General features: G+C 36.6%; 1 protein-coding gene across 18 annotated transcripts in view; it reads left to right on the forward strand.

The window, feature by feature from the left end:
• The window catches only part of MYT1L (myelin transcription factor 1 like), a 310,285-nt gene that overhangs the window by 243,753 nt on the left and 49,829 nt on the right, over positions 1–16,703 (forward strand). For 10 of the 18 annotated variants that reach the window (XM_059467593.1, XM_059467592.1, XM_059467598.1 and 7 more), the window contains 5 exons: positions 4,050–4,297; positions 6,567–6,803; positions 8,479–8,600; positions 8,963–9,025; positions 9,524–9,592. In XM_059467593.1, coding sequence (XP_059323576.1) covers positions 4,050–4,297; positions 6,567–6,803; positions 8,479–8,600; positions 8,963–9,025; positions 9,524–9,592 — 739 coding nt within the window. The remainder of the gene's footprint in view (positions 1–4,049; positions 4,298–6,566; positions 6,804–8,478; positions 8,601–8,962; positions 9,026–9,523; positions 9,593–16,703) is intronic. The other 8 variants (XM_059467600.1, XM_059467601.1, XM_059467602.1 and 5 more) reach the window with 2 other exon arrangements.

Consider the following 16,703-nt stretch of genomic DNA (forward strand, 5'->3'; position numbering starts at 1 on the left):
TTAGTGATTTTGATGAAACCTCTAGTGTTCACATCCCTGAAATTTCAGATGTACTTCAACATATTTGGCTTAAATTGGCTCAGGAAAATCAGTTGGATTCTTACAATGATGAAGTCCTGGGCACACTGAAATTGTTAAAGCATTTTGCCACTGAATCTCCATGAAACAGGGATTTTGCTGACAGTTATTGTAGATAACTGAATATGAAAGAGATTTCAGGAAGAGACTCTTCACTTAAAAGAGCCCCCTCAAAAAACGCCACAGTATTTTTAGATGGCTTTATATTTGTATATAAAAAATTAATGATTGCTACTAAAGACTTCATGGCAGTCCACAGAGCACACCTATTATGTACGTCAGTAAAGCATGTTTATATAAAAGCAGATTCAGTTCTGAAAAGTCATCCTGAAAAACTCAAAAGTACATCTAAGGTTTTGGGGGGAATGTGCAGGTAAACAGTGCTTTAGTTCTGCCTGTATGAGAGAAGTAGTCTTAAGGATATGAAAAATCAATAGCTTCACATGTCAGTTCTTTTTTAACTGTCAGCTACTATGGTATTTTCATCATCAGGGATTATATCAGTAAGTGTAGAGTTGGGAGTGGCACGAACATAAATAGCACCTTTGAATTGTTTCCTTGATATTTTTTTTACAGTAAAGTTTACTAAAAAACAAACAGAAAATGTATACTTTGGATTTTGGGGTAGAGTGATCTAGTAATTCTTGAGAACTTTTCTTTTGGGCTTGTTTTTCCTTTGAAACCAATTGCATAGTGTATTGGATGCTGGCATTATGGTACACAGCAGTAAAGATAGGCAAGCTGGACACAGCAGGCAGTGGTGATGGCAACACTTTCAGTTACTTAGGTGATGGCAGAAATTGTTGTCATCCCACCAATAGGTTGGGTCATATACTATCAAAACACTGGAAAATATTATGAGTGGGATTCATCTGACTATGTTCAGAGTTTTGTAATGTTAGCACCAACAGCTGAGTCTGGTGCCCCCTTTCAGATTCAAGAAGGGTAGATGCTTCTCTGATTTAGTTAATCTTTTCCTGAAGTGCTTGTTTAAAACTGGTCTGGTGAATCATGGCCTGAACGTTCCTATTTTCTTCCACTGCCTGTGTAGGAAGCCTATAATGACTAGGTCAGGTACCTGAAATTAGGTGAGATGAATCTTTTATTGTACAAGTAAGAAAAAGTGTTGAAACTGTAATTAATTTACTAAAACATTCAGTATTTAGACCATATTGGGAATGAAGGTGCCTGGGCAGAACTGAATTCCAGTCCAAATACCTTAGTTTTGTCTTTTTCGTGTTTGGGATCTCTCCCACTCCCCCATTGTTAATGCCTTTAGACATTGAGAATGCCTTTAGACTTTAGAGAAGCCTTTAGACTTTGAGAGGTTCTTTGTAATCAGCCCCTGGGCATAATCTGATGGAGGCCCAGTTTGGGTATGCAGCTGGTTAGACCTGTGTCTGTTTTTAATGGGGAAGGTGTTCTTCACATCTGGTTTCATAGATGGACTGCAGAGCTTGGTAAACCTGGTGCCACAGGGGTGGGCATTGTATCAAGCAGAACTACCTGGCATTGAAACAATGCAGCTTTCCCTTCATTAGTGAACAGATTGATTTTATTCATTATAAATCGATGATCTTTGTTTCTCTGAAAAGCTACTGTGAAATGAACAATCTGGGTTATGTGACTCATCTTCAAATGTACAGCTGCAGTAAAGTTAAATAACCATGGCCGTTTCTCTCCAAGTAAGTTTTGCTTAAATTATTGGTAACCTGAAAGCTAATAATTGTGTAGCATGTTTATAGCACTTTACATCTTCAAAGTGTTTTGCAAGTGAATCACAACACAACTAAATTTTAGAAGCAACTTTCTGTTTATAGAGAAAATGAATTCAAGGGATTATGTAGTTTGACCAAGGCCACAGAGGAGTCTGTATCAGAGCCTGCATGAGTTTCTGGTCGTTAGTCCTATGTATAAAAGCTGCCTCTTTCCCTCCCTCTCTTTAGCACACATTCTCATATACATATATATATATATATATATATATAATTTCACATGTAATATGTCTCTTATGTCTGTCTTAATGTGACCTGCTATAACAAGACTAAAATTTCTTGAAAATTACAAAAGTCTTATTTGTTCTTGTGATATTTATAAGATAGTTCTAATTTGGCAAGTTCAGTGGTATAGAGTGTATGCTGTGTTGACATAACACAGTAAAAACTGAATTATTCAATTACTTGCTTCCTTAAGTATAGGAAAATTCTTGCGTGTCTTGGATACTGTAACAAAGTAACAATGGATAAATGCTGAATTTTTAATGACCACCACTGACTACTATATTAATAATGAAACTCTTGAGGAACAGTTCACAAATTTATTATTAGTGGATAGCCTGCTAGTGTAGTGCTACTATGTGTTCAAAACAAAAAAAAATGTGATGAATGTTTAGCATTCACTTCACTTAAAAAAAATCACACCCTGTGCATTATGTGGCTTTCCTGAGAAAACTCCATCTGTTATGATTTAAGTAAAACATTATTTCCTTTGCAGTAAAAATAATGCCATGATTTTTTTCAGTTCTTTAGAGAAAGGAAGATGACATAAGCTCTAGCAGAGACATTTTGCTTTCAGATTCTTCTTTTGAACCCTGTCTGCCTACCAAAGCAGCCCGTGGTTCACAAATGGGCTGTGCTCATGGGAGCAGATTATTATATGTATGTCTGTTCAGACAAATACAAGAGAAGAGCCTGGCATTTAAATGGAGCCCATCACGGAAGAGCTCTGTCTAGGGCCTGACCTTTTTTGTGTAGCTCTCTATCAGCTTGCTAGTTGGTTATTGTTACACTGTGCTATAAGGTATGATCTCTGCAGTATACATTTCCATCTTAAGGGGAAGTACTTGCTGTAATATGCATGGATGTATCCTCTGACCTTGACTTTTATTTTTTTTCTGAAAATACATAAACTTCTACATTTGGGAGATGAGCTCACCCTTTCTTACATTTTTACAAACACTCTTAAAACAGCTCATCTGGGAAGAGGGTTGGGGAAATAAGTGGGCTAATAGGGCTGCTTGCCCTTACTGCTGTAATACCTTTGGCTGCAAGGAACATTGCTTAAAAGCAGCAGCGGTGCTGCCTTGTGTTTAGACAGGCTGGACCTGAGCACTGTCAGTGCTTTGGCTCTTCTGTGACCACCTGTGGCTCGTGTCAGTCAGAGCACAGCTGGGCATCACTGCAGTGGGAGCAGGGAAGGGTATTTCTGGTCCTTACTGGTTTTCTGAAGAGTTGTAGGTGCTCAGGTTGTTTAAAGGGGGAGGGGAGGATTTTTCACTTGTTCCTGTTGTTGCCATTTAAACAGCCATTGCTTCTGCCTTTGTGCAAGTCATGGTAAAAACTAGCACATGACCACCACCTTTTTTCTCCTCTCGTGCTCCTGTCTTTGGGATGGCCAGTGCCATATTTGCCTGTGGTGTAGGAGGAAATTAAGTTTTTAGGAAGCATGAGGTGTTTGAGGAAAAATATGGGTGGTGCTGTGGCCCAGAGGCCAAGCTCATCAGCCTTGAAGTGGGTTTGATCTCCAGTAACTCTGGGGAGTTCTAGGCCTTAAACTAACAGTTCCTCATGTAAATAGGAAAAGGTCCCATAGTGTTACATTGCCTGTCATTAATAAAAATGAATGAGCTGAGCAGATTGTACCTTTTGTCTGACTATATATGTGGGGTAAAAGCAGTGTTTCTGTGTTTTTATTGTTTTATAAATCCAGCCTGTTTGTCAGAACAATTCATGATCATGTCATGCAGATTTTTACAGGAGGTTATTTCATATGGTCTCACACATGTAGCATATAAAACTCACAGACAGAAATCAAGAAATACAGCCATCATTCTTATTGCGGGCTTTTTTTTTTTTTTTTGGCATTGGTTACTGTTCCTCATTATAAATTTCACCTCCAGCAGTTTGTTTTCCTCTTCACTTATGCAGAATGCTCCTTCTTTTGAGTCATCCTTGTCATATTTCTTCCCACAGCTAAACGCTACTGTAAGAATTCAAGCCCAACCAGCAGCACAACAAGCAGTTATGCTCCTAGCAGCAGCAGCAATATGAGTTGTGGTGGAGGCAGCAGTGCCAGCAGTACCTGCAGCAAGAGCAGCTTTGACTATACTCATGACATGGAGGCAGCACACATGGCTGCTACTGCTATTCTGAATCTCTCCACCCGCTGCAGGGAGATGCCTCAGAACCTCTCCACTAAGCCTCAGGATCTCTGTGCAAGGGTAAAAATTAGTAAATCTGTTTGTTGATGAAGATTTCTCTAAACTGTACTTGCTCTGTGACCCTGATTGAGAGAAAAGCTTTAATACATCTTGCCTTTTTTTCCCCTCAAAATTAACATAGTCTGGTGGCTGTGCTAAAGCAGGGAGGAAAAATACCAAGAGAAAGATACAAATTGCTCACAAGTATCACAGGAAATCATGATGCGTTATAAACTAATGATAGCAATACCATGTGCTCCTTTTTTAAATTTGTTTCTTACTATAATTATAAAAGATGTTTGGATTGCTCAAGTGGTACTAATTTCACTGCTGTTTGGGTATTGGTTTTTTTTGAAAGTCTGGTTCATACATTTGGCAGAAGGATTAAGATTTAACTCTGCATTTTCATTTAACAGTCACAAATGGGACCTAAGCTTGTAAAATTCAGTGCAGAAAAATCTTTGGTGCTGTATAATATCTTGCCTGTCTGTGATACCAGAGTTCTTAAGTCAATGCATAATATATATGAAATGCACAAATCCTCCAGTACAGGTGACTTAAAATGTGCATAACAGTCTTGCAGAGTGACTCCTGTACTGTATATTCATACAGCCTCAGTATATTATAAAATGGCCATCACAGATACAAATAAAAGCTTTTGTCATTATGCTTTCTGTATTAAGAAAAAACAGGGCACTATTAACATTCATTAAAGATTTAGGAGATTTCATTTTTAACTTTAAAGTTTTGGCTCTGATAGCTGTTCAAAAATGAGTATTTAACATGCACAAGCAAACAGTACAGTTTTGCCTACAGGAGACCACTAGATGGCTGAGCAGACAGATGCAGTGCAGAGGAAACGTTTTTATTCTGCTTGAAGAGAGATTTTGAGCTGGCAGACATGTTCTGTTCTCCTATAGACAAAGGCTTGCTTTCCCTTTCTGTGCAAACCACCTCTTGCTATGATCATTCATAACAAACTAAACCTGTAGCAGAAAGTATTAGTAATACTGACGCTCCAAGCCAGAATGGACTTTGTTTTCAAATGCTGCTTTTTATATTAATTGATTTAGTACTGTTCAAGAGGGAAAACTCTTTCTCTCATGTAAATAAATGCAGTTCTTCTCTATTCATTATGATGTGAGAAGTTGGAACACAATGGTGAAAATCTTCTGCGTCTAAGCCAGAAAGGGCCTCTTTTCTAATGTGTCACTATAATGCAGCTGAAGGAATGAGTCTGAGGAGATAAACAAATACTTTCTAAATTAAATTAGCCAGATAGCAGCAATTAGATATAAGCTCTAACAAAAGGCAGTAATTCAGAAAGAGAGATTTGCATTTGCAGTGGTTTCCTGCAGCTCTGTTGTTACTCAAGAGGAAAGAAAGTCACCAGACATACAAGGAGTCAGCTGGATTCACATTCATTTTGAAACCAAATTTCTCATGGAACACTTCATTTTTGGAAAGATGAGGGATTCTCTATGGGCCTTTTTATGTTATCTGTCCTTAGTTTTTTAATTTTGTACTCATTTTAAGAGATCTTATTTCTCCTTATCTAATATAATAGTCAACACTTGTTTGTTTCTGCAAAGGAGCCCATACTCATCCCATTTTTCACAGTACCAGTTGTCACAGAAATTGGAACCAATTATGATCAGAATAGATGCATGAATTGTTAATACGTGTTCATCTGCAGGGAAGGAGCTGTGAAACTTAAATGCATTTCCTCATTGACAAATGGATTCCAAAAGGACTTATTTTGGTACCAAGCCTCCCTGTTTAGTTTTCTGACATTATCTATTCAAGCACTGACTGCTAATGTAAAAGAAAAAAAGAAACAAAAATTATTTGATGTTAGCTGTGTTTTGTTTCTCTAATCACCCAGATGCATGCCAGGACTGAAAGCAAGAATTATGCAGATGTTACCTCACAGGTTACTTCACCTGTCACAGAATAAATCAAGAACATAAAGACAATGGCAAGAAAATACCTTTAGAGCTTTCTCCTTTATATATCAGATTTTGTACTGATGTGCTGGGTGGCAAGAGGGGTACTGAAGACTCTCCCCTTTCCCCCCAAACATCAAATTAGCCATTCAGGGAAGAAATCTACTTTAACAGCATTAATGTTGTGTAACAGCATCATGCTATGTGTAGGAGGGGGCTCAATGCTTACAATCTATACAGGAATGGAAAAGCATTTTATCATTCTGCTAGGCAATCAGATTGAAGAAGAGGTAGCAGTTTGCCAGTGTGAAGCTGAATTAACAATATTTTTCTTATTTTGACAGAATCCTGATATGGAAGTCGATGAAAATGGGACGTTGGATCTGAGCATGAACAAGCAGAGGCAGCGAGATGGCTGCTGCACCATTTTGACCCCACTGGAGCCAATGTCCCCACAACGACAAGCCGTGATGAACAACCGCTGTTACCAACTGAATGAGGGTGACTGCTGGGACTTGCCAGTGGACTACACTAAAATGAAGCCAAGTAGGATAGATGAAGATGATTCCAAAGAAATTAATGTATGTCTTTTTCATCTATATAGTTCTTGTTGCAGTCTAATTTTGGTAATTCATTAATTTTCTGGAATTTGGAGGGAAATAGGAAGCAAAATTAGTATGTGACAAAACTGGTGGTTTTTTACAAAAAGGACTTTTTGGTGGTTAATCTTTAGGACTATATCATGCTGGCACACATCTGATCTGTGACTAAGTTCCATAAGACAACATTTGAACCATGAATGTGAATCATGTTTTCTAACAGCATCATCTTGTTAACAAATATTTTCTGCAGTAAAGATGCTTTGCTATATCCAGATTATGTTACTCTGTATAAGGAAGTTGACATAACGATGCAATACTGGGATAATCAGCTCTGAAGACAAGATATTCTCCTGAATTTGAAAACCATAAATGATGTGTTATTTGAAAGCCTGTATTACTTAGAAATCAATTTAAACAAAGCAGCAGAGTATAATGTAAGCTTTCAACTATTTCAACTAATCTTCTAGATTACTTATATGCTCTTGATAGCTCTAAGGGCCTGCATTAATGAAATACTTTTTCTCAAAAATACAAAGAAAGGATATAAGAAATCAGTGTTAGTTTTCTACTTATAATACCAAGACAGCAGCAAAACCCTTTAAACAGAAGAGGCAAACAAAGGAAATATGTCAGTGAATTTTTACTGCTTTTCAAAACAGAATAGACAGGACACTGAAGAGGTCTGCTGACAAGGTTCAGTGATGCTGCTTTCTTCTGACAGGTTTTAACCCTTTTCCATTCTTCAGCTTAAAATCCTGCACTCAATTCAATTTACTTGTCTAGTTGGGACTTCTAGTTGGTTTATAGCTAAAAATTAAGCTAATCATTTGAGTTTAGCACATCTCTTGCCAATTTTAATTAAACCATAAAACAATTCTCAGTGTCTTTGAAATATACAACGACGTGGCATTTTCAGTAGGTAGCCTGAGTGCATTCTAGCTTTGATAGTACAGTTTTGCTAATAATTTCCCTGAAGTTGGCAGGAAATCTGTCACTATCAAGGAAATATGAGGTAAAGCAGCACGTTTTTTCAAAGAACTCCCTACTTCTACTATGTTGCTTATAGCACCATCTGCAGGAATCCCTGAATCCCTGCATTCAGCCACTGCATTCCTGAGATAGATAGGTATGAATTTCTGAACATCACTAATGTTAATTACAAATTATATCATTCTGTCTTGCCAGACAGATCCATTGAGATTCATCCCAGACTGAGATTCTGTGTGTAGATGTTAGGATTACTTCTCTTTCATCTTTGAGGTGTTCTAAATCCTTAAAAATGCTATTTAAGATGGCTTTTTGATGCATAAGATGCTTTTTTTTGCCTTTCGTCTGTTGTACAGTGACTTTAGAGAAGAGACCTGAGTCTTTAGCGAAAAAAATTATGACAGCTACAGAAAAAGCCAGATTTTTTTTCCTTTTTATTTTTTTCTAATTAAATAAATTATTTATTTCACATATTGTGAAGTCTTCATCAAAATATTTAAATATTATTCAAAAGTTTAGTACATGAAAGAATATAAAATAATTTCAATAATTTTCTATGTCAGAATAGGATAAAAAGGAGATACCATCTGATGACTCTGCTTTGCATTACTTTGTGTAAGTTGTGACCTTCTCTAGCTGAAATTAATATGTATATATTTGCCTGTAGCCGGAAGATTTGGATCCTTTCCAAGAGGCACTTGAAGAAAGAAGGTATCCTGGTGAAGTTACAATCCCAAGTCCTAAACCCAAATACCCTCAATGCAAAGAGAGCAAAAAGGATTTAATAACGTAAGCATAATGTGAGGTGAAATTATTTATCTCCTTTTAACTTTTTCTCTCTTTGTCTTTTTTTAAACCAACGAATACATATACGCCTTGCAGTATGAGCATGCAACATTTGCAGCATATAAATGTTTCAAACTGCCAGTTAAGTAAAGTGATAAGCTAACGTGTATTTGCTTGTTCTTAATGATGCTATATTGTATGGAGACGCCATTTTCATTTAAACCTGTTCATTTTGCAGCTTTTCGATTAGGATGCTTAAAACCCCTTGCAGTCATTGCAGCTAAACTGGAAACAATGAAACTTTTAAAAGCTTTTTTTTAAACATACTTACTATTTTGGCTGTTTTTGTTTTTGTTTGGTGGCAGATGTCCAACACCAGGGTGTGATGGGAGTGGTCATGTGACTGGTAATTACGCCTCACATAGAAGGTGTGACTTCATTTTTTTCATGGTGGATTCTGTCTTTTCAATTTATTGTTTTCAGCTTACCTCAACAATGCTGTCAAAGTAAAACGTTGAACTATGTGTTAACCCTTTGAGTAATATATGTTGATCTTAAAAGCATGCTAATTTGTGTGTTGTATAAACGTCTTTTATTTTTAAATAGATTACTAAAATTTCCAAACTATTCCTTAAGCATTTAAGTAGTTAACCCAGGAATCTCCAATATTTTTGTTATATTTTTCTAGTTCATAGAGAAACAAACAAACAAACAAGAACATTTACAGTATGTAATTTTCGAAGTAATATTGATAACTAAATATATTCAGAGGGTTAACTATATTACGGAATTCAATATTACAGCACTTGCCCCATCGCTTTTCTGCATTACAAACTTTTACTTTTTAATTTTTATGTTGTGTTTGTTTGGGAGTGTTCAGTTAATGAGAAGATTAACATACTTGTATGTCCTGCCATGTCTTACAGTTTATCTGGCTGTCCCTTGGCTGACAAAAGCATTCGGAGTATGCTGGCCACAAGCTCACAAGAACTCAAGTAAGATATAAAGAACAAATATTTTCTTTGTACATATTTATTTGACCGCAAATTGTGTAAAGTTGTATCAGAAATTAGAAATGTTGTCTGGAGAGCCGCTGCACAAGGGGCTGGTCCTGCTTGGACTATGTATTGAAGTCTCTAGAAATTCCGTATAGGGGGGCTCTGTACATAAGTCTGTTGACCTACTATGTCCTTTTGTGTGTCCATTAGGTGACAGGGATGGACAAAAGACAGAACTTCTGGAATTTCAGCTTAATGTTTGAATTCCTTTTCAATTTTTTTCTAAACTTTCAGTTTGCTAGTTAGAACAGAAAATTCCCATACAATTAGACTGATGAAACACTTCTGATTACACAAGCAGTAAAGCATTGCAGTTTCTCAGACACAGTTGGAGGGAGAACAATTTGGTTTTCCCAAACGCTTGCATAATTTTCCCCAGGTTCGTATCATTGCTACCAGCCTAATGCATTTTCTCATGTGACTATGTTTTTTTAAATGTTTACTAAGTTATCCCCTGCTTAAAATGGGATCTTTGCCATTCCTTTCAGTTCTTTGGAGTAACAATTTTGAACTATGAACGCTAGAGGATCATGAGACTTAGCTTTGCTCTGTCTTCCTGCACATATGCTCTACTGCAACTCTCTGTGTGGAAGAACTATAGCATTTATTAGTGCTATGGCAGGGCGATGCTCCTGAGCTGGCAATGTGGTTAAGTTGGACAAATTTTCACAAGAAATGAGGAAAATTCAGTAGGGAAAGAATGAATGGATACCACATGCTGCCATACTGCTTAGCAGTATTCTGTTTTTACAACACGTTTCTTGAATTCAGTACATATGCTGATCAAAAAAACCCAAACAACTCTTGATGTTAACCGTGGGAAAAATAAGAAAGCAAGCATGAGAAAACTGCTGGAGTAAAATTGCTCTCTAGTTTTACTAAATTTAGTTGCTAGAGGTAAACAATACTTGCAAAATTTACGGCTGATTTCCCACAAAGTAAAAAATAATGTTTTGAAACTATTAGTTTAGGTCATGCTGATATATGCTGCCAGAAGAACATGTGATATGCAAAAGGGGATGTAAATGAGATCAGGGAAAACATTTAAGTGTAAGTAGAGAAAGATGTGTACCTCAGAGAAACTCAGATTTGGACCTGGATTTTGGGTTGGGATGGGTCAAATGGTAGAAGTTTGAGGAAATGTGAATGCATAAGCAAAACACACTCAAGACTCTTGAAGCAGCATGAATATTTTAAGCAAACCCTTCATAAGGTTTCTACTTGTCTTAGGAAGCCGTTTCTGAATTACTTCATCTCCTCTGCTTTTCTCAAACATCTGCAGTCAAGACTGCCTGGTAGAAACCAGGAAGACAAGAATCCCAAAACACCTTAACTTGAGATCCCATTTCTATATCATGCCACTCTCTCTACTTTTTTCAAGTTTTTCCTAAGCAAAAAGCAAGATTAAGTTAAAATAACATTTTTAGGTTTAAAATCTATTACTTATTATTCATTAGCATAAATTATTAATTTAGCAGTTACCATTATACCAGCTGAACATATAAAACTCTGTTAAGTTTCAAAATGACAGAATTTTAAGCAGGCTTTCTTAACTCAGTTCTCCTTTGTATTTGCACTATGTGGCAATTCCTTGTTTTCTGATCATATATTTTTCCACAGGATAACAAATCAACAAAAATCATTGAACAGGGAAGATAGTAATCATTGCATAAGCAACTAATTAATTTCTTCTCTTTTCCTTTATTTTCCTCTGTGAGGCCCTGTCTTTGATTCACTCCAGTTTTCTCAAACTACCTTCTGAAGATAGACCTATTAATTCACTCACACATTTGTCACTACCATCACATCTGAGTGTTTCCTAATAAATTTAGTTATTTAGTTATGAAAGAATTTTTTTTTCATCTGCAGTTATACTCTAAAGTAAATAGGGTTGTTATTATCCTCATTTTAAACCAGAAATTTAGATATATTATTTTGATTGCTCACTTGGATGCTTTTCGGACTCAATTTGTCAGTTCTTCACATTGTAGAGAACTCTATATGTTCAAACCCTTGAATTTGCTTGGAGTAATGGGAATTTAGCAGATCTATGTAATGCAATTGACCTTTTGTGAAAAAAATTCCTTTGTGAAAAAGGATGAACTCTGCAGAAAAAGCAGGAGAGTCCAGTTTCAGAGCAGTCATAATGTCCTTTCTCCTATCCCAAAACTCTGGGAAGTCCCAGCTTCCACTTGGCCCATTTACTCTGTCGTGTTTTCCTTTTCCTTCATCATTATTTCTGCATTGTTCCCTGTCTCAAGCTCCCTTGTCTGATCAGCCCATCTCCTGCCTTCATCACATTTATATTTTTATTGTCCTCTGTCTCTATATCCTGTGAAGTTGGTACAGAGACAGAAATAAAGCATCTTAGCATTTCCCACATATATTTGAATGCAGGGAAGTAGGAGTCCTATGGATGGCAGCATCCTTTACACAGCTCTCATTTATGCTCTTGTTCTCTGCTTAAGATGGAAGAAGATGTGATCATGTAAATGGAACATGCATGCACAAAGCAGCTAAACCAAAGCCACATAAGAGGATTTGATTTTGAAATTTTTGCACTGTGAAGTACTTCATTTACATTGTATTTGAGTTCTGGGATTATAATTTCCTTGTTTCTAAAATGAGGAAGCAGAAGCTGAAAAGAAGCAGAAATTCAATAATATGGGATACTGCTGGCCATCTGTCAGGCCACCAGCCACCATGGGACATTTTGGTGTCTGCTCTATTGCCTGGGCTGCTGTCGTAGCAAGAAGCTTCAGTGATCTGCATGGACTGGCAGGAGGAGATGGGGAGCATTGCTGGGATGTTTCACACATGTTTGCTGACAGCAAAAGAGTAGTGAGAATCAGGAGCTTTGGCTCCTGCCCCAGGCTGTAGAGGGAAATGTATACACATTTTTTGCCTATAACCCAAGCTGAGATCCCTTCTGTCCTTTCCCTACCAGTCTATATTGTTCTCATCTCTTCTTCATCTTTTATTCCTTGTTCAGGTTTTCAATGTAGTTTTTTCCATTCTTCTGTAAAGATTTCAGCCTTTTTAAAATTCTTGGCAAATACTTGTTTAATGTACAGGGTACAGAGAACAATTGATAGTGTAGTAGAAAAACTGATAGAACAGCATAGGCATCATGTTTCTGGACTGCATAATTTGGAAGGATTTAATACTTTTATGGCTTTACCATCAAATCAAATGTCACACATGTGCTGGTAAGGCCTTCATATCACATTTTACTGATACATTATCTCTTTGTGTGTATTTTTCAGCACATACAAATAATGTATAATGTAGCTTTCCAACTGGAATTTTTCTAACTCAGATTTTTTTTTTTTGTACCCCAACTAATATACAAAATAGCAGACACTTCAAATGATTAATAATAATATCATTCATATAATATTCACAATCAAAATAATATAAGAACCCTACAAGGTCAGAGAAATGTTTTGCTTAACAGTCATGCTTATTGTATTGCCTTTTGGAAATTGTGGTCCAAGATTCCATTGCTCACATTTCCTGGCTCTCAGAATAATAATGTTGCAATTTTAAATTAAGTTGTTCCAGGGTCAGTCAGCATAATTATTCCTTACCACCCGTGCTTCTCATCTGTAAGGGTTCTCACTCAGGTTTACCATGCAGATTGCACAATTTTTTATTTTTGCCTGAAGCTCAAATAGGAAAGTGAGAGCCTTTGCGCATAGTTTGTCAGCAGATTTTGGTTATAGTACTTGTGAAAAACAACTAAATTTTAAAGGACCTAGGAACACTATATTGATGAGTAAAGTTAACTATGATGGGAAAGCAGTTAACAGTCCACCCAGTGACAGCTACCAATATTAAAGTATTCATAAATTACATTCAGTGTGATCTTACCAAGGGGCCTTTCTTTATCAGTTTTCTTTATTTATTCCTTATCACAGCAGGTTTTTCTAACAGTTGCGATTACTTCTAAACTGTAATACCATTGTGGAATTATAAATACTGTTAAAAGCATTTTGAAGCATTTTAAATCTTATTCAAAACAAGTAAAAGTGACAAACCCAAACTATCCAAAGCTAGAATTAATTTTTGTTTTAAAAGGACACATTTTGTTCATCAATAAATCAGTTCCAGTTAAAGCACAGCTGACCAACTGTGAGAATTTCTACTCGGTGTCCTGTCAATGTGGGAACCTGAGAACTCAGGTACCAGAGACTCCCAGAAAGTGACAAACTTATTTCTACTTAGTTCTACTTTGATGTAAAGATAATCACAGTTTTTCAAAGGTCATTGATATATATACACACACATATATATGGATATACTTTATGTATATAGGTAACTAAGTGTTAGCTTGATCTGCTGTGGAACTTAATATCCCATCCTCAACATCTACCCTTGTTGTCTTCAGTCAGTTTTCTGCCAGAAAATCCCATTATTGCTTATTCTGCAGAATCTGATCCTCAGGAAGATTTGCAGTTCAACCAGGTGCCCTCAAGTTTGGATACTTCCCGATACTGTTGTAGTATGCCCAGTCTTTCAGTCCCAAGGCATCTGTGTGGATTTTCTTGTTTTCTGTGGTGGATGTCCTATGGTATTTCCTGTTGAGGGAGGAGTGCAGCCTCCTCTCCCTCACTACAGTGAAGCCTGAGAACTTTTGTTTCCCACATCTCTTCTTAACTCAAAGTGATGAGTTCAGTCTATTTTTGCATGTTCTCTGCAATAAAGTAAGAGTCAGAATTTCTGTTCCTCCATCTTTTTTCCATGTCATTCTGCCACAGTGATTTCCATATTCTTGGTGATCTACTCTTTCTCTTAACTTTCTTTCACTCATCTCCTTGTTCCCAGAGGTGTCACCCTGGCAGTGTTCACACAGAAAAGTGAGCTTCTCTGAAGCTCTCACTGTTAGCCATGATTCTTCTTGAAAAACAACTCCATGCAGTACAGTGTTTTCATGACAGAAAGGATATCCTTACCTCACACTTCTAGGGAAGCTCTTCTATATTAATATATTATCTATTATTTATTTCTACTGATGTGATTTTACTGCAATTTGCTCAGCAAGAACTGGGAAGAAGAAGCATCCTCCCAGAAATGGAGAAACTTCTGTTGTTTTTATTCTGATCAATTAAAAAAAAATATTATGGAAAAGAGTAGTATTTTCCTCCTTGCTGTAGGCATCTGGTAAAAAATAGGCCTTTTCAAATATAAATTTAAAATGCAAAGACAAAAAATATTAGGATATATTAGTAAAACACCACAGGAACATTTCCCTCTTCAGATAGGTAACCACATTATTCTTGGACATTGACCAGTGCCTGTACTATTTGAACCTTGATGGCTCTCCCAATATACAGTCACTTTATGTACTCAAACCAGTTATTCCTGCAGATTTACCTTCTGGAGTGAATTCTCCACCTGTATCCTGTGTTTTCTACTTGAGGTGTTTCTGATGTTCAGTTCCTGGATGTGCATTTGTTGTTTCATCTACAAAGTATTATCCTTTGCCTTGCCTTCCCTTTCCCACTTTCCCCTTCCCTTTTCCCGATGAGATTACATCTGTCCTCCTATAAGAATGCAGCAAGACTTGAGACCCATTATATAGTTTTCACTCACTTTTATCTTAGAAAATTACTCTTTGCTGCAAGAGAAATAATAATTTCCATTCCTATTTTCACCTTTTTACTCCTGTTGTTTCTGTCCTTTTTTTTCTACATGGAAACTTATAGAAGTTGTCATTACGGTTTTTCTTGAATACTAAGGTTGTTGAGCCCAGTAAGTAATCTTGTGTTAAGTTGAAATACTCCTTTGATGCTAAGTATGTATCTTTTGAATCTGCAGACACTTTTTGAAATTCTTTGATGCATTAGCTAACTTGTGTAGGAAATGTGATTGCAAGGACCAGATGTGATGTATTTGGAGAAATGCTAAAAAGTGCTTGATTGAGCCATTTGTAAATGATAGTGTTTTATTAATTTATCTGCAATGTTGTGGTAACAAAAAACTGAACAAACTGTAGTTTTTTATGTGTTCTTAAATTGCAAGTTAGTGTGCTAGTCTAATTTAAATTGTTAAAAACAAAACCAAGGAACATAGATCCCCAATTATTAGTTCACCTATAAGGAAAAATCTTTCCCATTTTGCTCAACAATCCTTGGGCCAAGTGAAATTAGGAATCTTATGTGGTTTCAGTGGGTTTTTTTTGCATTTTTGTTTCCTGTATTTATTGCAGATTTCCACTTGGATACCTTATCTTTGATGGCAGCATGCATGCCTGGCCAGAACAGAACACCTTGGGCTCTGTTCCTGCACTTCTCAATACTCAAATGGGCACTGTAGGTTATACCTAGCATTTCCAACCTCATGTTGTGTGGTGTTATGATAATGTCCTTTGTATAGAAACCCATCATCTGCAGCAACCTCATCTCTGTAGTCGCAATAAGTTTTACATATGGAAGTGGCTGGGCTTTTTTCTCTGTTAGAATAACTCATTCAGACTCTGGTAAGGTTGAGTCATTCCATTTTTCTCACTTAAGTTTGTCAACTTTTGTCTCTGAAATGGAAAACTCTTGAGTTTTGTTTACATAAGACCCTTCATCATTGTTTTCATTACTCAGAGGTAGTCTTAAAAGCATGTACTCTCTAAAAAGCTCCTTAAAAGCCATCTGCATTTCAGTATCTCTGATGCTGTGAAATGTTCCATGCAGGCACAAAATTGTTTGCATGAAGCACCTTGCAGAATCAGGGCCTTAGTAAGTTGTCAATACTATGAAATCCTCTGAAATGAGAGGCTTCCTTTGCATAGTGGTATCTACAACAGCCAAACAGTTCATGGCCTGTTTCTTTATGTACTTAATTATTCAAAACAAAAGATAACAGTAGCTTGTATTTTTTTACTGTTTGGATTTGAATCATTATTTAAAACCATTTGCCACTCAGTTATTACCAAAATAGTCTCAATTCAGATGAACAGTCACTGAACTAGAGTAATTTTTTCAAAGCAACCTGTATGACTTAAAGAGTCTTTGGTTTTAGAAGGAATGTAAGTGGTGGACATCCACATCCCTGC

The sequence above is a fragment of the Ammospiza nelsoni genome, chromosome 3 (assembly GCF_027579445.1).
Source record: "Ammospiza nelsoni isolate bAmmNel1 chromosome 3, bAmmNel1.pri, whole genome shotgun sequence".
Classification (NCBI taxonomy): domain Eukaryota; kingdom Metazoa; phylum Chordata; class Aves; order Passeriformes; family Passerellidae; genus Ammospiza; species Ammospiza nelsoni.